Source organism: Muntiacus reevesi, chromosome 12, assembly GCF_963930625.1.
Source record: "Muntiacus reevesi chromosome 12, mMunRee1.1, whole genome shotgun sequence".
In the NCBI taxonomy this organism is placed as follows: Eukaryota; Metazoa; Chordata; class Mammalia; order Artiodactyla; family Cervidae; genus Muntiacus; species Muntiacus reevesi.
In genome coordinates this window covers 39,453,546-39,478,954 of record NC_089260.1, presented here as the reverse complement: position 1 = coordinate 39,478,954, position 25,409 = coordinate 39,453,546, and the positions used below count along the sequence as shown (strand labels likewise).

General features: G+C 39.6%; 1 protein-coding gene across 5 annotated transcripts in view; it reads left to right on the top strand.

Moving 5' to 3' along the window:
* The window catches only part of ZFHX4 (zinc finger homeobox 4), a 201,877-nt gene that overhangs the window by 13,877 nt on the left and 162,591 nt on the right, over positions 1–25,409 (top strand). For 3 of the 5 annotated variants that reach the window (XM_065902514.1, XM_065902512.1, XM_065902513.1), the window contains exons 2-3: positions 9,137–11,772; positions 12,635–13,137. In XM_065902514.1, the coding sequence (XP_065758586.1) occupies positions 9,183–11,772; positions 12,635–13,137 (3,093 nt within the window). In that variant the 5' untranslated portion in view covers positions 9,137–9,182. The remainder of the gene's footprint in view (positions 1–9,136; positions 11,773–12,634; positions 13,138–25,409) is intronic. The other 2 variants (XM_065902516.1, XM_065902515.1) reach the window with 1 other exon arrangement.

The following is a 25,409-nucleotide window of genomic DNA, read 5'->3' as shown; positions in this document are numbered from 1 at the left end:
AATTAGTTGGGAAAATGGAGAGGTGGGGGTCATGAGGATGGGCATAATTTTGGAGACATGCTCTAGGCTGCAGGCCAGAAACTACGGTAAAGAATGAGGTGGTTTATTAAAAGTATTTTTCGGTATGTGTTGTATGCAGTCTCATTGAATCCAGCAAGATTGAAGTGATAAATTTGAATGGCATCAAGGGAAGATCTGCCATAATGTTCACTAAATATGTATATATGACTTTTTCTTTTTTTTTCATTTTTTTTTTAATTGGCAGGTAATTGCTTTACAATGTTGTGGTGATCTCTGTTGTAAATTATAATTATATATATTATATATATATAATATATATATATATCCCCTTGTGCTTGGGCCTCCCTCCCTCTTGGCTCTTGTTTTAAATTTAGACAGTACCTTAAGAGCAAAAGTTAATAATTTAAATAACAGTAATTATGGTGAAATACTTGTTGCATTGTAGGGTCGACAGAAAACCCAGAGGCTAAACTTTCTTTACACAGACTTCACTCTGAAACTTTAATTGAAAAGTAACTGATTTTCTCTAGCTACAGAAGTTCTTATCTTTGATAGGCCAGTACTAGCAGATTTATTTCATTTTGGAACCAGTGAACTGTTCTCTTTCAGATAATGTACCCATACAACCCTTTCTTGTTTAATTCTATTGATTTACAGTGTTAAAGTGAAAGAATCTGATACCTGTTTCCTGCCCTTCGAGTATTTGTCGTCAAAGAGGCTGATTATTTTTCCCCCAGCTCTTTAGCAGTTTTAAATGTATAATTATCATTGCATGTCATTTGATAGCTGCACTAATTGCTGCCAACTATTGTCTGTTTGCACTTAATGCTGAAACCTGATCAACATCCTGCTTTGGTTGATGTTTGGTGGTAAACTTTAATTAACTCTTATTGCATTGGAGAAGAGTTCAGGCTTGGTGCTAACTAATCATTTACCTTCATTATGTCCTGACAGCTCCACTTGTTCTTGGGCCTAATAGATACACCAGTCAGTAAATAAACCTGCAAACCTCATGCCTTCTAGTTGCTCCATACTGATATTTTGCTACTTAAAGTATAAGATAATTGGGCCCATATAATTATTTAGTTAGTTTAGTATCTCTAGTTCTGCAGACACTAATCTTAATTGCCTCTTTCATGCTGGACAATTTCATCTTAATAGAAACTGTAGATTTGAGATAACATTATTCCTTCAACATGGTTCCTATGAACATGCATCTTTTGAATCAATACAATTAAGCTTGTCTCCTGTTGGAATTCTTGTCATTATTTTTCCTGAAATACTTTTCCTGTAATGATATTGAAGTTAAAGTAATCAGGTTACCAGCAGATCATGTAAAATTCAACTCAAAATTGCTGGCTGCTTGATTTTAATTTGTCTGACATCAAGTTTGTTTGAAAAGGGATAATATGTGGGTAAATCAAGGAGCTTATAATTATGGCTGACGTTTGTTTGTTTATAATGAAATCTAATTAAAGTTCATACATTTAAAACACAAAAGTTAATTACTGAATTGCTCATTTCACTTATGGACAGCAGTCAAATTAACTTTCAGGCCAAAAAAGAAGAAAAACACCCCACACACATACACAGAAAGCAAACAAAAGGCTCTTCATAATAGAAATAAAATAACCAACCAATCTGAGTGATCAAACATAAATTTGCCAATATTTCATCCAGAAGAAACCTGGCATTCCACTTAGGTTCTCTATTGTGTTAGCCCTAATGTGGTTTTTAATATAACATGATTTAAAATATCTACATGGGATATAAAAAGAGACTTGTATTTGATAGATTAAGAGTCTTGGATAGTAAGAGGCACTGGTAGTGATTTAAGAAATTACACATATAACTTTCTTCATTAAAACTATTTTGAAATCATGTGAAATCATTGAAACCACTGCTCAGGAAATAGGAATGTTTGCTGGAATACCTGACTTGTGATTAATTTTATGAAGATAATTATGGTAGCTTTAGCCTGCAAGGAATGACATTTTTCAAAAAAAGATTGTGCTTACACTACTACACTGGTGTTATGTTGGTTATGAGATCATGTTGGTGGGAATCATGAAATGCAAATAACTAAGCAGTTGTTTTCTTCTTTAAATATTTAGTTGTCAGTATTTAATAATGAATTTCGTATCTTAATAGACAAAGAAGAAAAAAATGCATGTATATATATGTAAAGATATATTGTCTTCACATTGTATATGAGAAAAATGTATTGTGGAAATGCTTTCACTAGTCTGGTAAATCTGAAGTCAGATATTCTATAGTATAATTACCTTAATGAAACTAATTAAGAAAAAAATTTTAAATGTCCCTATGTGACAATGTAAAAGCATCATCAGTTAAACACTTAAATTGGGTGTATGCCAGAGAGATTAGTCCACTACATTTTAAAGACTAGAAATATAAACATATACAAAACATGGCAAATATTATTTATAAATTTCTAAAACTAATTGATCCAGTACATGTTTTCCCAAGGAAAACTAAATGGTTCCATGTTTAAACTTTCCATTTCAAAGTTTTATTTACTTGAAATTTCAATTATAGTTGGGATTGAGAAAGAGAGACTTGAGAGGGGAAAATGATTCTGTCCATTATTGAGATGCTTTGTAAAACTGATTATAATTTACATAACCTTTTAGTATTTCCAGAGAGTATATTTATATGTGTTTTAATATAACACTCATTGATTGATTTGTAGATTAATATTTATTTAGGGAAGAAAATTTAAAAGGCTCATAGAGTCATTTAACTCTAATCCAACTTTGCATAGATGAGACAAAGGGAAGATGATTAATACTTAAGTATATGGCTGGGTGATGGCATTCGCAGGTACCTTTCTCTTCTATAAAGAAAGCAAAAAGAAAAGTCAGTATATTCTCACAGTATTGGCAAACAACAGCTTTCTAGTAATGCTTTAGTTGATTAGGACATCCTTACCCTTTAATGAAGCAATCACTACAAACCCCCAATGTCAGCTGGAATACTAGCAAAACAGTATCAAAGAAGAATCAGAAAGAGGCACTGAACATAATTACAGTTCATGTCCTTGTCTCACACCAATGCAAACTATTCATTTTCAATTAGAATGAATAAGAAAATTAGAAATCAACTAGATTGGTTAAAAGGACCAAAGTTTGTTTACAGAGGATAGCTAAAGTATTAGGTCCATCTTGCTCACTGATTATGAAATTTTCCTGAAGCAAACAAATAAAATGAGTCATATAATGGTGTAATTTGGTTAAGGAGAGATTATTGATTTCTCTCTAAGGAAAGTAGCTGGAGTTTGATTAAAGTCACGAAGAAAACTGAGGAAAATTCCTATTTCCCACAACTAATCAAATTAAGAACTGTCAGAACCATTGGTGAGGGGTACTTTTCTTCTTTAGTTCTCCAACACATGTGTTTAATGATTTGTGATTGTCATATAAAGTCCATAGAGGTTTAGAGATGAGAGAGAGAATGAGGGAAGATGAGGCGGGGAAGATAGGAAGAGAAAGAAAAAGAAAAAACAAGAGACAGAAACATCAATTCTAAGAGTCCTATTTATGAGAAGGAAATAAATCTGTGTTGAATAGCTAATTTAGGTTTTAATGAGAAGAAAGAGGAAAACGGGGACTTGGTTGACATACACGCTCATGTGTGTCTTTGTCAACTTTCCCTCTTTAAAACTCTGCCTGGCTTAGGTGCTTACTATATTTGGTTACATCCTTCTATTCAAACTTAATTACCTTCTCCCCTTTGTCGTGACATGGGTGGAAAGTTTTTGCCGTGTCAGGAGAGGTCGTCACACATTCTTTTGCAGTTCTGTTCATTAATTCCTTCTTGCAGAAGCATTTTCTCTCGTGCTGGGAAGGTAGAAGTGTGTAACAGAAGAGCTCTGAAACATCAGCAGGAAGCTCTAAGCTGGTTAATGCAGTATAATTGTCTGGACATAGACTGGTCTTTGTTTGTGTGGTTCACTCCGAATCAGCTGTAATTAACTCCAGAGTGTTTCCAGATTGCCAGCAAAGAAAAATTACAGCTTTTCTGTTTTAAATTGTAAAGCTCACAAACATTAACTATGCAGATTGCTTCTACTTTGATATATTTCTATCCTGCAAGAAAAAAACAAAAAAGCTTATTTGCCCCGCCCCCACCTCTAAAAATGTGCTCTTGTTAAGTTATGTGATTTAGTGTCTATTGGAACATAATGGCCCCTTCAGAGTTGGGTTTGAAATCTTTTTACTTAATATTTTCAATCCTTTGACATCCTTGCATTTGCCTCCCTTCTTGCTAATGTTCTTAATACTGAAGTGGGAAAGAAGTTATGCAGTCTTTTATGAAATACTAAACAGATCCAAAAATAAGCAAATTGCAGAGAAAGCTGAGTAAAGAAAAGCACCAGCAACTGACTTAAAAGACTGAGATCAAAGATGCATTCTGATGTAACTGATGCTTCTACACAGGTACTTTACCTGTATTTTTGATATATCAAAAGCCAGGCTGTGAGAAAAGGCCAATTTCACTACTCTCTCATCTTGGTCAGCACACCACACCCTTCTAAAAGCTTCTGTACAGTAGTTTGTAATTATGAATTCCAACATGGGTAAAAATGAGGTAGCAGTGTGAGCTAATGCAGCCCAAGACACAAAAGATCTGTCAGGAAATGATGCAAAAAAGAAAAAAATCCAGCCAAAAATCTTTTTTTTTCTTTCTTCTGAATTTAACAATAAGGAATTTAAGCTTCAATGTGGCTTTAGCAAGCAAAGAAAAGAAGCTCTTGGTGTCTGCATAATACCACTTTGATGGATTTTTTTCATCAGTTCTCTGTACGTGGCAACAAATAAACAAGTATAATTATACTTGTGAAGGTCTATTCATTGCTTTGTCAGCATTAGATATATGTGCCGTTTTCACACTGCGCCTCTCTTTTGTCTTTGGCTAACTCACTATGACATATTGATAGAGGATTTGGAATGGGAAAAGGCCACAGCAGAGACAGTGATGACCTTTTGGAAACTTGATATAATTCAAGGATTTTTATTTATTTTTTATATATATACATATATATGTGTATATATATATATACATTTTTAGGATTTGTGACTTGTTACCAAATTCCCTTTTACATGACCAACTTTTAACCCGTTCAAAATGAAATAAAGATTCAAAGTATCACGACATGGCAAAGAGCGGATGAGAATAAAAACAATAGGCAAAAGGGCACAGTGGTCTGTCTTCTTTCCCAGCACTTTGCAGAGTGGCTAACCTAGCATTCCTTTCCCATTATTCTGTCCTCTTGATCAGATCACGTTCTTCTTAATCATTTCACAAACACTGTCTCACTGTGTCACCAAGGAGGGCTGGGACAATCTCAATTAAAAAACAGAGGTAAAACTGGCCTCTCTGATTTTGGGTTCTAATGGGAGCCCTGCCTTCTGAATGCAAAGGAATTTGTCTATTGTTCAGAAAGCACCCTCTTTCATTAGCCAGGCTCCTCATAGGTGGGTTTGGTCATTTAGCAGAGCAGAGTTTAGACAGAAGTGATTGCAGGACGACAGTAAGGCAGAATGAGCCATAAAAGTTCCTTTTTGCATGTTGTCCATTAGTTCCAAAAAAGGGATTTACATGGTCAAAGTCACTGATCTTGTGAATTGCTGAGAATACCCGAAACTGCGTACATGTATTCTAAGCAGACCAGCTAGTATGTATTGTTCTGAATTTAACATTAAAATTGTATCAGGTTTACTCTTTGAGATTTCCTGAGGACTTGGGTGTTTTTGTTTTTGTTTTTTAATAGAATGTTTGGTAGTAGAGAATAGTAATTGGTGAAGACTAAATAGAAAACAGTTTAACAGGTGAAGCAACTTTTATAGTGAGTTTACTTGTTATAAAGTTATTTTGGAATGAATACTCTGGTATAAGTTAGATGGCTGTCTTTGTGGTCTTTTAACTGGGACTTATAAACTTTAGTGTAAATTTCCTAAATAGGTCACGTTGTTAAAAGAAAAGATCTTGTCTGACGCTGGTGACAGTGAAATCACTTAGCATCATCTTTAGTGTCATAGTACATATTGATCTAAATAACTTTTTAACTGCACAAGCTAAAGTGATTCCATCAAAATATGCTGGTAAACATCACCATGGTCATAGTATATAACTACAAATGTAAAAATCAGGTCATCTACTACTAGCTCTATCAATTCAGATAGTTTTGTTACTGTTGCTTTTGGAATGAAATGTAAATTTGATTGTAGAGAATATTTACTATTTTGATTGTACAGAAGACTTACTAGTTTCTGATTAATGTGTAGTTTATGAGAAGAACTGGATTAGCAATTTTGTGTAAAGTTATGTGGGAGTGCTGTTACCACATGGCTTTGTCCTGTGATTGATTCTGTAGTATAGTTTTCATAATTTTTGTCTCATATCAATAAAGTCATTTTTGATAGTTACTCCTGATCCTATGAAGATAAAATTAAAAGGTAGGATCTATTAATACTTCATATAGAGAGACACTGATGAGACATTGCAGAGTCCATTCGGCATCTGGCCAAAATTATTAACTGTGTGTTACATACGACTCATTTGAGGTGCATTTAGCATGTGTGTCATAATCTTAGTTAGTGTTTTTGTCAGCTGAGAACTCTTGTAGGTAGGGTATAGGTAAAACAGAAATTAAATAATAAGAATAGCTCAGAAACTCCTTTATAAGGCTGTAAAGTGTTTGAGAACTTTTCTCACTCCTGTAATTAAGGTGAATAATCTTCCACATATCTGCCTAAGTCATCAAAGGAAAGAAAGAAAAAAAAAAAAAGTTACTTTGAGTCCTGGAACTTGATATTTTTATCTAGGATCATTAGTTTAGTGTTACCACCTTGCCCCGCCTCCAAACCTCCAATTTCTCCCTGCCTTCCTCATTTCTTTTAGTCTGGCATGGGACTTTATTTTAGACATTTTGGCTACCTTCAGTGTTTATACATGGTGCAAATTTGGTAAATGCAAAGGTAAATATGAATGTTTGTGGACTAATTAAGAGAATTATTAGGTTTTCATGCTTATGGTGATTTATCAGATTATTTCAGAGGGTTTTAAAAGCTGTATGCCTGCCATGAAGATAATTAACGTGGAGCGCCTCAATAATTAAAATTACACACCACACTTTGTGATGTTTGATTCGTGTGCAATTAGAATGTCATTTTAACCATCTTAGATACCAAAATGAATTTTGATTTCATTTTCAATCTGTGCAGCTCTTTTGATGTATTCGAAACTGATCACTTCCTCTCTGATTTAGCTGGCAAGATGAAATTTGATTACAGTAAAGAGAGTATTAAGAAGTTATTCTTCATACTTAATATGCCACTGACCTCCAATGATGTCTTTCTTCTAGAAGAACTTTTAAAAAGGAATTTCTGAAATGCTCAGTAATATTGGTGAGCCCAGGGTTTTGTTTCCTTCTTAGTTCTCCACCCCTGTGAAGTCGATGCAGTAGACTATAGGGGTGGGAGGGAAATCCATAGTGAATCACTGAGTGTCCATCCTCCCCAGTAGAATAACTAATGCAGTATAGCCTCGTCAGAGGAGGAGCCTGGCCGGCTACAGTCCATAGGGTCACAAAGAGTTGGACACAACCAAAGCGACCTAGCATGCTTGCATGCATATAGTCATGTCCGCTTTCCTCATTTCAGAAACCATCAGCATACCTGAAAGTATTGATCCATCTATGTGAGAGGGCTGTTTGCCTTGAAGTTCTGGGTCCCTTCAGTTTTGAGATTTGAAAGAAGATGGCTTGCCTTTTTGATAAAATCAAGGCAGTGCCTCTGCCGCAGACTGAAAAGGAACACTAAACTTTCAGACCACTCGACTCTTGTGTACACTGCCATCATTCTGCAAATGGAGAGATGTGCAGGGATTCAGAGATATGTCAGCCCTAATCAGGCTACTGTGCCAGTAGCTGAGGTTTGCAGGTACACACACAAGTGGGCATACACATACACACTCACACACAGAAGGGGAGTGCAGTTTTACCAACGTGTGCCTGCCTTCCTCCTGGTACCTTCCCCTGCTACCCGAAATTGATACGGCTTTTATGAGACCAAGTGCTTCTTGGTCTCAACAAAAGGAGTTTACAGTCTAAGATGCTTGCCTGGGGAAAAAAAAAAAAAAACTAAAAAAAAATGATGGAAGTATTTTCATCAGATGTGCTTGCATATGATTTGTTAAGCCAAGGGAGATGTTGATTGAGGCCATGGTTGAAAGATGGGCGACTCAGCCAGGATTGATAATATCAAAATGGTATCCGGAACGGTGTTCATTACGTATTGCAGTGGGGAAAAAAATAAAAAAAGCGGAGTGAATACGATTGTCCCCTAGGATGGTAGGACCGGTTGCAGTAAATATTAATTTCTGTTCTGGTGCCCATTGAGGTGACCGAAGTGTGGGAGAGAATTGTGATTGGTGCTTAATCAGGGCCAGCCAGATACCTGCTGAGAGCTTTCACACAAGGAAGATTTGTAGTAAGCTGATTTACTGGCAAAATGAAAACCAGAGAAGAGTTTGGTCTGTGCCGCCTGTGACTGTAATATTTCTAATTTTAAGGTTCCTTTATGGTTGGTCTCCCTCCCACCCTTATACCCGCCCCCCTCACCTCCCCTCACCCCCCACTTCTACTCACTGCCTGATAAAGTAAAAGGTAAATTTTTAAATTACAAGTTATTTGTGTTGTCCTTTTATTCCCTCTGTCGTCTTATGAAAGCCATTTACATTTCTATTAGAGTAAAGGGCGTTTTAAAGCTTTTACGTATATTATATCCGTTTTCAGAAAACAGGAATGAAAAAAATATTCAGCTTCCTGATACGAATTTTAGATTTGTGATGAATGCTCGGAGTGATTTCAAAAACACTCCGGATGTCTAGGCATGCCTGCGATAGCTATCTACATTATTTTGCTACATTTATACAAAGTCTGTCTGTGATAGATAGGGACGCTGGTTTTAAGTTTTCCCCCTCACCTTTTTAGATAGTCAAGTTTACAGCAGCTGTAAATTAGTGATGGGCTATTAGTGAGCTGTGTCATTATTTAATAAAAATGGCTCCTCTCACCTTATTTTTTATCCAGGTCCCTGACAGGCTGGATGAAATGAGATCCCCATGTAGCAATTGCCATGGAAACCTGTGACTCCCCTCCTATCTCAAGGCAGGAAAATGGGCAGAGCACATCAAAGCTGTGTGGAACGGCACCCCTTGATAATGAGGTGCCAGAGAAAGTTGCAGGAATGGAGCCTGACAGGGCAAACAGCTCCGCAGATGACAACCTGAAAACGGATGAGCGCAAAAGTGAAGTCTTGCTGGGTTTCAGTGTCGAGAATGCAGCTGCCACTCAGGTTACCTCAGCCAAGGAGATCCCGTGCAACGAATGTGCCACCTCTTTCCCCAGTTTACAAAAATACATGGAACACCACTGCCCGAATGCCCGCCTTCCCGTCCTGAAGGATGACAACGAGAGCGAGATCAGCGAGTTAGAGGATAGTGACGTGGAAAATCTCACAGGGGAGATCGTTTACCAGCCTGATGGGTCAGCTTATATAATCGAGGACTCCAAAGAAAGTGGGCAGAATGCGCAGAGTGGGGCAAACAGCAAACTCTTTTCTACAGCGATGTTCCTGGACTCCCTGGCGTCTGCCGGAGAGAAGGGTGATCAGTCTGCTTCTGCGCCTCTGTCGTTCTACCCACAGATCATCAACACTTTTCATATCGCTTCATCCCTCGGGAAACCATTTACAGCCGATCAGGCTTTCCCAAATACCTCAGCACTAGCAGGAGTTGGTCCTGTGTTGCACAGTTTCCGTGTCTACGATCTCCGACACAAGAGAGAGAAAGACTATCTAACCAGTGATGGCTCAGCCAAAAACTCCTGTGTGTCCAAAGATGTCCCCAATAATGTGGACTTGTCCAAATTCGATGGTTGCGTTAGCGATGGGAAGAGGAAACCTGTTTTAATGTGTTTCTTGTGCAAGTTGTCTTTCGGTTATATCAGGTCATTTGTAACCCATGCTGTGCATGACCATCGGATGACCCTTAACGAGGAGGAGCAGAAGCTCCTTAGTAACAAATGCGTCTCGGCCATAATACAGGGGATTGGCAAAGACAAAGAACCTCTTATAAGCTTTCTGGAACCAAAAAAATCCACTTCTGTTTATCCCCATTTTTCTACTACAAACCTCATAGGACCCGACCCAACCTTCCGCGGTTTATGGAGCGCTTTTCATGTTGAAAATGGTGACTCTTTGCCGGCTGGCTTTGCCTTCTTGAAGGGGAGCCCGAGTACCCCTGGCTCCGCCGAGCAGCCGCTGGGGATCACCCAAATGCCAAAGGCTGAAGTGACTCTGGGGGGGCTGTCTAGTTTAGTAGTGAACACCCCAATTACCTCTGTCTCCCTCAGCCACTCATCATCTGAGTCTAGCAAGATGTCAGAGAGCAAAGACCAAGAGAACAACTGTGAAAGGCCAAAAGAGAGCAACGCTTTACACCCCAACGGGGAGTGCCCAGTCAAGAGCGAACCCACCGAGGCAGGAGATGAGGATGAAGAGGATGCATACTCCAATGAACTTGACGACGAGGAAGTATTAGGGGAACTCACCGATAGTATCGGCAACAAAGATTTCCCTCTCTTAAACCAAAGCATTTCTCCTTTATCATCCAGTGTGCTAAAATTCATTGAAAAGGGCCCCTCGTCCTCCTCGGCCACTGTTGCTGATGACCCAGAAAAGAAAAAACAGGCTGCCGCCGTCAGGGCCGGTGGGGGCGTGTCGGGCAGCTGCGGAATCAGTGGCAAGGACTTGGCAGAAGCCAGCGCCAGTAAAGAGGGTGCCACCGCCACTCACCTGAGCGAGACGGCCCGGGGGGATGAAGACAGCTCGGCTGCACCTCACCAGCACGGCTTCGCCCCGAGTGCCCCGGGCACCCCTGGGCCCGGGGGAGATGGCTCACCAGGCAGTGGCATCGAGTGTCCCAAGTGCGACACGGTTTTGGGGTCCTCGCGGTCTCTTGGGGGTCACATGACAATGATGCACTCAAGGAACTCATGCAAAACCCTCAAGTGTCCGAAATGTAACTGGCACTACAAGTATCAACAGACCCTGGAGGCCCACATGAAGGAGAAGCACCCCGAGCCCGGAGGCTCCTGTGTTTATTGTAAGACTGGACAGCCTCACCCCAGGCTCGCCCGGGGCGAGAGCTACACGTGTGGCTATAAACCCTTCCGCTGTGAGGTCTGTAACTACTCTACCACTACCAAAGGCAACCTCAGTATTCATATGCAGTCGGACAAGCACCTGAACAACGTGCAGAATCTCCAAAACGGCGCCGGGGAGCAGGTGTTTGGCCACTCGGCCCCAGCCCCCAACAGCAGCCTCGGTGGCTGCGGGACCCCCTCTCCATCCAAACCCAAGCAGAAACCCACCTGGCGCTGCGAGGTGTGTGATTACGAGACCAACGTGGCGCGGAACCTGCGGATCCACATGACCAGCGAGAAGCACATGCACAACATGATGCTCCTGCAGCAGAACATGAAGCAGATCCAGCACAACCTGCACCTGGGCCTCGCCCCTGCCGAGGCCGAGCTCTACCAGTACTACCTGGCCCAGAACATAGGCCTGACCGGGATGAAGGTGGAGAGCCCCGGCGACCCGCAGCTGCTGCTCAATCCATTCCAGCTGGACCCTGCCACGGCGGCCGCTCTGGCCCCGGGACTTGGTCAGTATTCACTGCTTTTCTGCACTGCTGTTAGTTTCTCATCACACTTTTGATTTGACGTGATGCACCCCGATAAAGTGGTGAGTGCCGACAAATTGGGGACAGTTTCCTGGAAGGGACTTCCCCTTTCAGCTGGATAATCAAACCATTTGTGTCTCTCTTCAAACCTGAATTAACTTGAGAGAGGAAGGAGTTGAGGGATCCGAGAGAGCAGAAAAGAAGTTAGCAAACTTTGTCTGCCTGCAATAGGCCGATGAACAAATGCTAATTGGCATTAATTGCCTGGCATCCTGAGCTATAGCTTCCTAGGTTTATAGCTTCAATTATGCCCTAAGATATCAAACTTGAGCTTCTGAATGGTATGCCATTATTTTTCATGAAATATTTTTGAAAAAAGATTTTCGTGTCTGTGATTGAAGATAATTAAAGGAACAGTAATACCATTACCTTATCCCAGACATTTGGCAGTAGATTACAGGCACGCATACAGTATTAGCCAAATCTCATCAAGCTTTTCGACAAATTGCGAAATAACAATTAGCGCTTGTGTAAGTTTAGCTGGGCGCTTAAATTGCAAGCACGTGACTGTTTTGTTATGGTATTGATCCACTTTCCTGCCCTCGAAAATACAAATTTCAGAATGACATCATGCCCAGTAGGAGTAATTAAAGCTATCTGATGAGGGAATTTAGAAGTTGAAAGGGATGATTGTAATTGATCCTGATTCAATCCTATTACGGCTTTTTATAGTTTAAGCTCTAGAGAAAGCACATTCCTTGTCAAGACTTTATTTTACAGATTCCTTTGTGCACGCTGTGTTTTCCAGTCTCTATTTTTCCTTTTAATTTTTTTTTTCCTGTAGTAAATAATGAGCTGCCGCCTGAAATCCGGCTTGCCAGTGGTCAGCTAATAGGTGATGACCTGTCCCTCCTTACTGCAGGAGAGCTGTCACCTTATATCAGTGACCCAGCGCTGAAGCTATTCCAGTGTGCTGTTTGCAACAAATTCACCTCTGACAGCCTGGAGGCCCTAAGCGTGCATGTGAGCAGCGAGCGCTCTCTCCCTGAAGAGGAATGGAGGGCTGTAATTGGAGATATCTACCAGTGCAAGCTCTGTAACTACAACACTCAGCTCAAAGCCAACTTCCAGCTTCACTGCAAGACTGATAAACATATGCAGAAATATCAACTGGTGGCTCACATTAAAGAAGGGGGCAAAAGTAATGAATGGAGGCTGAAGTGCATTGCCATTGGCAACCCCGTTCACCTCAAGTGCAACGCCTGTGACTACTACACCAACAGCGTGGACAAATTACGCTTGCACACCACCAATCACAGGCACGAGGCGGCCCTGAAGCTCTACAAGGTAAGCAGTGACATCCATTTCTCTTGGCACGGAGTGGAGGAGGGAATTAACTGTTTCGGAGCTTGGAGCACAGATCTGCAAGTTAAGGAAAAAGGAGAGAGGGGAAAAAAAAATAGAAGGGCGAGAGCCACAGTCTCTGCTTCACGTTACTAAATGCAGAGTCTATTGAAATAGATGGAATTGGAGAATTTATTTAAAGGATTTGTTGTATGTCCCTTTTACAGCTGTCTCTGTGGGATTGATCACTCTACTGGTTGCCCTGAAATAACATCACTTTTCTGAGTGTTTCCACCTATAAAATAATACTCTTAAACCTCTTTTATTGATTGATTAAAAACAACAGCATAGCACCACTCTTGGCTAGGTACGAATGGTTTCAGGGAGCAGAGGACAAAAACAGCACTGCCTTGTGAATGCATCATCTTTTGTTTAGTGACAAACAAGGGTGATCCAAACACTGTGTGTGTGCGCGTGTTTTCCTGTAAGTTTCTGGCGGTACTGAGTAAAAAAGACACCCTCCTTTAGCATCAGTTGAAAGTCTTCTGCTTAACTCTGTTGTTATTTTGCATAACTTCCCAAGCTAGTAATCTTTTTATCCTGTCCCTCTATGGGTGTGGCACCGGTAAAAGTGTTCATTAAATGGCAAATAACACTTTTATAGGGGAAAAAGCTTTGCAGATGTAATGAATACATCCAAGTGTTGACTCTCATTTGTCACATACCTTGACTTGACTTTTTCTGAACCCTAATTACTGGTTAATTTATTTTCTGCAGTTTGTTTACTGGATTGGCCTGATTGTCTTGGTTCATGTACAGCAGGAACAGATTCATTTCTATGATGAATAACTTGGTAACTTATTAAAAACTTCTTTTGTCCAGAGGATATTAAAATTCAGAAAATATTGCAAACCATTAGTCACTGTAACAAGCTCTAATATGATTGCAAAATCCATTTTGCAAGTGTTATCTATTGATTTATACTAGAAATCAGTGATAACTATACTATCAGGAGTCACCCGGCGATTATGATACCTGCGGCTCTTCAAATATGCTTTCAAACTATAAACAGACCACAAAAAGAGCAGAATGTGGCTATCTGGGGCAGGTGCAGGAATTATTTATTTGGATTGGCCTGCCACTATTTGTTTGGGCTGTTTCTTGACATTCAAATGCTGGATTGATGTACTGAGCGTGAAAACCTAAAGTCGTGGTATGAGAATTTGTAACATTGTGCCTGTGATATTGGCGCTCCGTGGATCAATAACGAAAGCATTAGATTTGGGTTACACAGTTTGAGGGGAGTGCAGGCCCTCACATAAAATGGAAAACTTCTAAGTTGATGGTATTGAAAACAGAATAGAATGATTATAATCCATCGCTTTTATAGCAACAGCTAACAGCCGTTCAATTGTCAACTTTTCTTCTGTTGATACCTGATCTATTAAAACTTTTAGAATATCTGGGAGAAAAAAAAAAAAACACATTAAGTTTGTATAAATAATAGATCCTGACCCTGGGAGCTATATAGAATATTCATGAACTGTGTTTATATTCACGCAAGTCTTCCAACACTTTAAATTAACATGTTGTGAATAGAAGATATAAATGTACAAATTTTTCTGCTTTATTAATCTCATGTGGGAAGCTAAAGAAAGGTAGAGCATTCCTGTTGATTTTCTCAGGAAAGGCTATTTAATCTCATTGCCAGATAGTTATTTACATGTGTGTATGTGTGTGTTAAGTTTATCCATGAATATGGACTGACCACCCTCACTGTCTGCAGAGCAGTTTGCTAGGTGCCAGGGTTACCCTTGAAGTTCCATTTCAGAGAGGGCTGGATTTTGTCTTTGACTGTATAACAACCAGATGAGATAGAACTGGCTTATGAATAGGTCCTTAAAGCAGAGAGAGCTTGAGATACCAGAACCAAAGGCTATATGTCCTCTTTTGTAAAAATTTTATTTATTTCATTTTTGGCTGTGCTGAATCTTCATTGCTGTGTGGGCTTTTTTCTAGTTGCAGTGAGTGGGGGCTACTCTCCAGCTGCGGTGCTCAGGCTTCTCATTGCAGTGGTTTCTTTTGTGGAATACAGGCTCTAGGCTGCTGAGACCTCACAGCGTGGCTCCCAGGCTCTAGAGCACAGGCTCAGTAGCCGTGGTGGACAGGCTTAGCTGCTCTGCATTACATGTGGTCTTCCTGGATCAGGATTGAACCTGTGTCTCCTGCACTGGCAAGCAGATCCTTTACTACTGAGCCACCAGTGAAGCCTGGCTATATGTACTCTTACCTTCAAAATGTTGTACATACAAATTGACTCTCCCCACCATCTTATTTATTTACTCATCTCTTAAATACCTACGTGTCCTTGTGGGGTAGTGTCTCCAAATGGTCAGCAAACAAATAAAAACACACTTTGAACAAACTTACCTTGAAATAAAAAGATTAGAGAAATAAATATTGGAACCATTGAAACTCAGTATTGGGCAGTTGGACTCTATTATTTTGCATCAACCTTCAAAGAGCATTTATTCATTCTAGCAATCACTAGAAACAATTCCTCCAGAGTAGCAATGTGTTGAGGATGCGGTTTCTAAACTGATTCACAGAAACTGTGTGAGTCAGATCCAGAGGATTTTCAAGAGCAGTAATGAGGATATTAGCAAGCTTGGTCGGCTTGTGTAGGGAAAATAAAATTGCTCCATAAGTAACATTAATTGCTTTTAAATGAGACCCTAACAAATTGGCCTAGGCCTGGAAAAAAATGATGGTTTATAATATGATGAAAATATTAAAATTGGTCTTAAAACAGTGTCTGAGCTAATGACCAGACAATAATTGCCTATATAAAATTCATTTTCATTGGGAGTTTAATTTACATCATTTTGCATTGTGAATTATTCAGACTTTAAGGGAAAGTGACAAGTAGCAGTGAAAAGACAGATAAATACAGGGCTGGGAGAAAAACAGCTCTTCTCATTGGCAGCATATTGATTGATAACACTCCCAAATGTGGGGATGTGTCAGGACAATTTGAATGGGCCACTTTACCTCTTGCATGGTCATCCTGAAGCAGTCTTACCTCAAAGAAGTGTGTGTCCTTATTCCAGTTTAAGGAGGTTAGAGGTTAAAGGTTAAGGGGTAGCTTAAAAGCATCATCTGCCTAGCTGCTTAACTTTAACCTGATCAATTTAATGAAAATCTGTTTTACAGATGTTGTTTTAATGTATTTGGCAGGATTTAAGCAGCTTTAACATTAGACGTACGCTAGTAAAAATTATTTCTTTATTTGACCAGAACAACACCTTTCCTTTCATGTTTAAGGTAGAAGGCTTGTGGGTTATGGTATTTTGGCAAAGAACCCAGAGGCAGAATGTGTTGATGATCTTTCCATATGGGCTCCAAAAAAAAAAGAAATACCTTTATGTCTATTGCTAACGATGACTGCAAAAACAAACAAAGCTGCATTCGTTTTTTTGGCAGTATTCTTTTCCTTAGGATTTTTTTGTAAAGGAATTTTGTTATTGTGAAGACAAGCTTACTCATTTCTTCAAGCAAACTTCTCTGAAGCATTAGGCACTATTCAAATTTTGATCTTATTTTTCCTCCAGAAATTTTAGTGATGAAGCAAAATTGGGCTAAAAAATTTAAACAATAAATTGAAATTGCAGATTGCACAATTTTAATATCTGAGAGTATATTTAAAGTGAGGTTAATAAGTACTGAATGTATGAAGTGAAAGTGTTGGTCACTCGTTTGTGTTCAACTCTTTGCGACCCGACCCCATGGACTGTAGTCCACCAGGCTTCTCTGTCCATGGAATTTTCCAGGCAAGAATACTTGAGTGGGTGGCCATTCCCTTCCCCAGGGGATCTTTCCAACCCAGGGATCAAACCCAGGTCTTCTACATTGCAGGCAGATTCTTTACCATCTGAGCCACCAGGAAAGCCCCTGTGTGTGCGTGTCTATAACTGTATAATGCCAAAACAGTGTTCTCAGCTAACCACTTTATTAGATTTGATTATAGTTTTCTAATTTCACGCCTTTGCATCCTCTACAAATTTCTGTCAATTGATATTCACATAATGAGTCCTCAATAAATATTTGTAAGATGAATAATGGACTAATGCATAAATTGAGAAATGTATTAAAGAAACTTCTTTACTTCAAACCCTCATTAAAAAATGCACTGCAATTTAGTCTACTCCTTAAGTGATCCCAATCTTTTTCTAAAGTGTCCAGGAGAAAGATGTGGCGAAAACCACTGAGCATTCCACATTCCAACTGAGAAAGAATGAACAAGACTCTGGTAATATTTCAGATTCACAGTTTACCTTATTCTTGCCTTAGAATGGCTGTAATTTTTCTGGCCAGCTGATTGGTTGACTGCCATCCTGTGCTGGACGTGCAAATACTCTTGCCACACCTGAGCTTCAGCTGCTTTTATATTATATGTATTTTTAAATGGGGTGTTCACAGCTTCACTGGATCAAATTTAAAAGCTCAATTATACTAGTCTTTATTTTTCTTCTTGCATCTGCTAGTTGTGAAGGAGAATCATCTGTCTGAATTCCATAAGGCTGTTTTCATATTTGGATTTCAAATTGGCTGAGGGCAGTGAATGAATCTCCCGTCTCCATGGTGAGCAAAGGAAGACACATGGGATTTAGTCCTACGTAACTTTTAGTGTAACAGTCCCTCAAGGAACATTTTTGGAGTTTTCTCATTATCCATGTTATGGATGAAAGAATCCAGGTTAAGAACTAAAATCAAGGTGTGGGGGAGGGTCACAGAAGAGAATGCAAACACACACATACACACACACACACACATTGTACAATGTATATGGCAAGGAAATTTAAAAAAAAATGGTATAATTAGCTTCACCTGCCTTTTTTTTTTCTTTTTAAACTGGTAGGAAATATAATAATCTGATCAGTTTGGAATTAACAAAGAATCATAAGCATTTTCATTTCAATAGGCCTGAGTCCAACTTTGCAATTTAAAATCAAATATACCTGATATGTACCATTTCAATTATTGAACTGTCATTGTCCCGGTGTGATGGTAAAAGAGGTCAGGAGATTGTGCGATGCCTATTTGCATAAAAGTCATTGTGCAAAAGGAAATTGGAATATGTGTGTGTATCTGAAAAACCAAAACAGGTTTTTCTTAATCTTATTCTAGTCATTTGTTTAGATAAAGAAAGCTGTTTTCAGAGATAAACAAAAGTTATTCTTTTCTGTTGCTAAATATTAACCTGAATATGGAAATTTTTGCACTTTTTGCATTAGTTTCATATTTCTGTTCCTCTCAAGGTTGAATTTCAGTGTGAAATTTAATTCCAGCTGCAGGATTTATTTTTTTGTAAAGTAATCACAACTCAAATTATTTTATTGTATTTTCATATAAAAAGCAAGGCAGAGGCTGAAAAAGTTCCTGTAGTAGAACTATACATGCTGGCTTAATACTTATAACTAATAAATACACAGATCAAATAGAGATCAGCTGGTTAGCTAATAGCAACTAATAAATCACTAGTGTTTTCAGATCACAATGTAATTGGCCAGACCTGCTACTTTGTCTTCTTCTGTTTTTAAGCTTGACATTTACTGAAGCACACCATGTGTCAGAACATGGCTACTCCAGCACAAATATGGGTGTTCTCACTGCATTCACAAGGCAAGAAATATATATTACAGTATGAGCTGAGAACTCTCTTTATATTCCAGTAGGGAAAAAAGATTAAAAATATGTGTTTATCCAGATACACTATATATATATATGTATATATGTATCTCTATATTAATATATAGAGATAGATACACACACCTATAGATACATGATGATACATGCCAGTCTGTAGAAGGATGACTTTAGACCAGGTATTCACAACTTATTACATCCATGTCAGGAGAGATAAAATGATATTGCGTGTGTGGAACTGTTACCAAACTCAAACAAAATTTAAAGAAAGCAAAGCCTGTCACTGGGACTCTCTGATTTTATTTTTGATGTGTCTTTGCTTAACTGGTCCTACTGTATCCCCACACATCAGGCACTCACCGTTATCCCCTTCTCTCTTTGCTGAAATCCTTACTGTTTTCTCCTGCCTATATCTTCTCTTCATGGAAATACTCTGTGTTGTGAGATCACCCATCTAATTCCCCAAAGAAAACGAGCATCCTTTTAATTAAGGAGGAAGGTCACCTTCCTCTAAAAGCAGAGTAGTGCATTAAAAGGTGTAGATGACTCTCAGGTTTTTTTTCCCAGAGTGCATTTGGTTTTAAAGGAACCACTTAATCTGGATGAATTTCTGTTGTATGAGGGGGAACCAGTTGTTATGTCAGCCATGGGGATGTGGAGGGTGGTGGCCCACCCTAACAGCTTCCTTCATCTCCCTCCTTCCAAACACACACACACACACACACACACATCACATATCACACCCAACCTCCACCTCAGAGAAGTAAAAGCTGGCACTACCGTTAATTTACCCCAGGACCATGTCAACTCAGACTTTGGGATTGGTGTTACAGTGTTTGTGTAAGTTGTGCTCATCGTCTCATGTGAAGTGTAGAAAGCGTTAGTCACTCAGTAGTGTCTGACTCTGCGACCCCATGGGCTGTAGCCCACTAGCCTCCTCTGTCCATGGGATTTTCCAGGCAAGAATACTGAAGTAGGTTGCCATTTCCTTCTCCAGGGCATCTTCCTGACCCAGGGATAGAACCCGTGTCTTCTGCATTTAACCCAAAGTTGTAAATCCCTATGTATCTCCCACCCTGAGATCATTTTAGGAAATGCAGACAGAGGTTTATATCTCATGATGAATGTGCTCTCCCCACTGGTTTCTTTGGCTTCCACGTAATTGTCCCTCTTAGTGGAGCTTGTTTAAAATCACTGAAATGCTTGTGTGGGTGCGGGGATGCCATGCAGTAAGGCGGCCAAAGTCATATGTTAAGCAGGCCTCATGCTGCTGAAAGGGTCTTGGCCCCGGGTGGAGTGAGGAGGAGCTGGCATGTGCATAATGACTGCGATTCTGCTTCCAAAACATCTGGCCTGCCTGAGTTCTACTGGAAACGCTCTACCAAGTTTGCTTGAAGTCTGAGCCTGTGCTCAGGCGAGTTCAATTAGACGTGGAGATTTGTTCATTATTCAGATAATTCAAGCCTTCAAAAGGCACTCTTTCCCCCCCAAATTATCAGTGTATTTCCAGAGACCTTGTGGTGATATGATTTATTCAAAAGAAGAGCAACAATTGGAGGCACAGTCCCCAAGAACTTGCTGGGAAACATCTTCATAGATTCTGTAACCAAGGAGGAACATGGTGATTGATGTTCTGTTTGCAGAATACCCAAATGACATCCCAAGTTTTACTTCTGATAAATACAGAAACATTCACTGAGCACTTCGTTTGGACTGGGTTTTTAAATGTCTCTATTTATGGAGATAGTCCCATTAATGAGGAAGGATACAAACCATGTTCTCTAAGGTGATGCTTCCTAGCTAACTCTGTTCTTCCAATGTGGCAGAGCCTTTAATCAAATTAAGGGTTGAATCTGTATACTAAATCCTAAAGGAAATAAACCCTGAATATTCATTGGAATGACCGATGCTGAAGCTGAAGCTCCAATGTTTTGGCCACCTGATGTGAAGAGCCAGCTCATTGAAAAAGACCCTGTTGCTGGGAAAGATGGAAGGCAAAATGAGAAGGGGGCAGCAGAGGATGAGATGGTTAGAGAGTGTCACTGACTCAATGGATGTGAATTTGAGCAAACTCTGGGAGACAGTGAAGGACAGGAACGCATGGCATGCGGCAGCCCATGGGGTCTCAGAGAATCAAGCAGGACTTAGTGACTAAATAACAACCACATACTAGCCCACAAAAGCTTCCGTGCTTTTATCCATCAGTGGTTGGTCAAAAGGCTAGGTGTGATTGCTTTCTTGGGTCATCAGTAGCTGTAGAACAATATGTCTTGGCTGACTCATTGCTCTTTTGCAGTGTAAGACTTTGTGAGTTGGTTTGAGACAAAGGTTATGGTGGGAATTACAGAGCGAACTAGAGCTTCTCTATTAGTTGGAAGGTTTATATTGTTCTTTGAACATGAGGATGATGCAATTCCTGGAAAATGAAGAAGAAAACAATTTGCTAAAGATGCAAAATGTGTCAAATTACAACTTCAGTCAATTCCCTTTTACAACAAAGACGTAACTTAGAGTCTTACTTAGAGTCTTGGAGACTCTAAGTTCTGTTTACAATGCTATTGATAAGAATTCTACTTAAAGGTAAATTATTGTGATGACAGTTCTGTTGTCACTGATAGTAACTATTATATGTAGTTAACATTCCATTTCACTTAGTTTTATAATATTTTATTAATGTTCTAGGTTTCTTTAAAGGAAAAGTGCTTTTGCAGCTTTGAATATAATACATATATTAAATATGTATACGTAAATATAAATGTGTATTGAGATCATATTATTATTTTATTGATACATATTTTCCTAAAGACTTTCTTTCATTGGAAGTATTTGGAAGCATAGAATATACTTTGGGCTTCCCTGGTGGCTCAGACGGTAAAGAATCCACCTGCAATGTGGGAGACCTGGGTTCAATTCCTGGGTTGGGAAGATCTCCTGGAAAATGGAACAGCTATCCACTCCAGTATTCTTGCCTGGAGAATTCTATGGACAGAGGAGCCTGGCAGGCTACAGTCCATATGGTCACAAAGAGTCAGACATGCCCAAGCGACTTTCAGTTCACTTCACTTTATCTGTCATTGGGCTTCCCTCATGACTCAGACAGTAAAGAATTTGCCTGCAATGCCAGAGACTTGGGTTCAGTCCCTGGGTTGGAAAGATCCCCTGGAGAAGGGCATGACAACCCACTCCAGTATTCTTGCCTGGAGAATCCCATGGACTGAGGAACCTGGCAGGCTACAGTCCATGATGTCGCAAAGAGCTGGACACGACTGAGCTACTAACACCTTCAGGTTGAATTTTCCATACTATTGGGCTTCCTTCCTAGCTCCTTCGGTAAAGAATCTGTCTGCAACGCAGGAGACACAGGTTCTATTCCTGAGTCAGGAAGATCCCCTGGAGAAAGGAATGGCTACCCACTCCAGTATTCTTGCCTGGAAAATTCCATGGACAGAAGAGCTGGTGGGCTGCAGTCCATGGAGTCACACAGAGTCAGACAGCACTGAGTGACTTAAAAAAAAAATTTCACTTGGGAGTCCACTTTTATCCATTCAAGTGACAGATTATTTTAAAGATCCTGCAGATGTAATGTAACAAAAGAGCTCAGTAGTAGGGTTTACAGCCATGAAAGCATTTAACTGGCATGATGAACTTACAGCTCTTGGGAGCATCTCCAAACTGGAAGGAGACACAGCTGGTTAAAATTGTTACCTGTTTACTGTCACAATAGAGTTCTTTCCCTTTAAAGAAACTTCCTTTTCCTGACATTTTGGGGGTGCTTGGTATAGTAAATAGAAAGGACTCATAGAATATTTATCACTCCGAGTGCCTGAGCTCTCAGTGCTTGCAAGTTAAGCACCTCCGGAAGCTGCCTTAATTTATTCAGGTCACCGGGTACTTCGGCAGTAATGTACTAAATGGTACCCCGCTGACCTGGAAGCCGGAATGTGCGTCCCTAAGCATTTAACTTCCTCCACAGCAACAAGTAAAAGCACAGTCTAGACCCTACCCAGCATCCCAGTCTTCTCTTCCCTTTCCCCAACATCCTTACAACTACTGGAGGAAGTCCTATTCATTTGCTATGTACCTAGCCTTTTAAAAGATAATCTTGTTTTGAATTATTTTTTTTTAAAACTTGTATCTCCTACTTCTTACTTTGATCCCTTTCGTTCCAAGTTTCCAGTTTTCCTTCCACCCGAGGTTTCTTTCTTTCTCTTTTACATCTCTTCACCTTTTATTTTTATTTATTTATTTTGGCTGCACTGGGTCTTCGTTGCTGCAGTCGGACTTTGCTAGTTGCAGCACGTGGGGGCTGCTTTCTAGTTGTGGTGCATGGGCTTCTCGTTTCGGTGGCATCTCTTGCTGTAAAGCACAGGCTCTGGGTGTGTGGACTTCAGTAGTTGCAGCACACAGGTTCAGTAGTTGTGGCTCCCAGGCTTAGTTGCTCCGCAACATGTGGGATCTTCCTGGACCAGGGATCAAACCTGTGTCTTCTGCATTGGCTGGTGGATCCTTAATCACTAGAACACCAGGGGAATCCGCCACTGTAGGTTTCTAATGCACTCTTTCTCCTTGAGAATTTGCTAATGATTCCAGAGAACTAGTCCACATCTTTTTAGAACCATTGACATGAACTTAGAGATGCTTGAGGAAATCTTTGCCTTTCTGAATCTGGCTTCCAATCCTTCAAAAAATATTCTCAGTCATTGACACCACTGTAGTTGATTATATTCAGTGATGAATAATCTTTTAATGAAAAGTAAGAATAGTTTCAGTTGTTGAAGTGACAGAACTATTGGCAGGAGAGACTCCCATTACTGGTAGCTGGTATGTGTAAAGGATGTAAGGACATTTTGATAATTATGACATTTGATAATTATGATGGGCAGTATCTTTCAAAGACTTCCAATATTTCTCACTATTACTTTGGCAATAACACTATGCAATAACAATGCAAAGAACACTAGCATGTGTCCTTAGGGCCTGAAGTCAGTCACTGTTCAGTTGTGGGGAATCTGGTAACAAGTCTAACTTCTATCACTTCTGAAAGAGTGTTGGTTTACAATGTATCTCCTTTAAAGTGAAAGTGAAAAAGTGAAAGTGTTCCTCACTCAATTGTGTCAACTCTTTGCAACCCCATGAACTGTAGCCCGCCAGGCTCCTCTGTCCATGGCATTCTTCAGCCCAGAATACTGGAGTGGGGTGCCATTCCCTTCTTCAGGGGATCTCCTGACCCAGGGGCCGAACCCATGTCTCCTGCATTGCAGGCAGGTTCTTTACCATCTGAGCCACCTTAAACTCAACATATCATACCTTAAACTCAGCACTTACCCCTGAGTAACAGGGTAAGGGACATCAGACATGATGGGAGGGGAGAATGATTCCCCAATTTACACCAAAGAAATGCTGTTGTTTTCTATTTTTATTTAATTTTTTTTATTGGAGTATAGTTGCTTTACAATGGTGTATTAATTTCTACTGTGCAGCAAAGTGAATCAGCCATATGTATACATACACCCCCTCTTTTTTGGGTTTCCTTTCCAATTAGGGTCAGCACAGAGCATTGAGTTTCCTGAGCCATGTATAGTAGATTCTCATTAGTTATGTACTTTACACATAGTATCAATAATGTATATATGTCAGTCCCAATCTCCCAATTCATCCCACTCTTGCTTTCCCTCTTCGTGTCCATAAGTTTGTTCTCTGTCTTTTTAAAAATAAAATTAATATGCTAAAATGGGAAATACGTAAACAGTGGAATATACCTTTCAGGTTTGATTTCATTTGGTGAATTGGTACTATACAAACTTTGGAAGAGAGAAAACACTCTCCTCCTTAGTATGAGATGCTATCACTACTATGTAAACAGAAGTCCCTCAATGTCCTTTGAGAAAGAATTTGGATAAAAGCATGTTCTGGTTTAATTTATTTGTTTTTGGTTTATTGTAATTTTTATTAGCAAATTAAATAATTAAAAAAACACATTTGGATGGAACAATTGTACCAAGATTTTCCATGATGAATATTTCCTGAGAAGATACTCCCCAGGCTTATAACCAAATTCCTTAAAAATAGATCCAAAGAGAATTCATAAATAACTTTTTTTCCCAGAAAAGTAGAGACTTTGACTCTGTTAATTCCGTAAATATTAGAAAAACTAAGATGGGTTTTATGAAGAACTCTTTAATTGTTGCAGTATTCATCCTTAACGTGGCAATGGAATCACCATCTTTAAAGTCACAAATGCAAAAACCTCTTCCTATTGCTTAATTGTGTCAACATTTACTTAGATGTATATTTCAAAAGGGCTTCCCAGGTGATGGTAGTAGTAAAGAACCTGCCTGCCAATGCAGGAGAGATAAGAGATGCAGGTTCAACGCCTGGGTCGGGAAGATCAATTGGAGGAGGGCATGGTAACCCACTCCAGCATTCTTGCCTGGAGAATGCCATGGACTAGGAGTCTGGCGGGCTGCAGTGCAGAGGGTCACAATGAGTTGGACACAACTGAAGTGACTTAGCACAAATGCACGCATCTTTCAAAATAGACTCTCAGGTAGAATATTTACTTTTAAGTT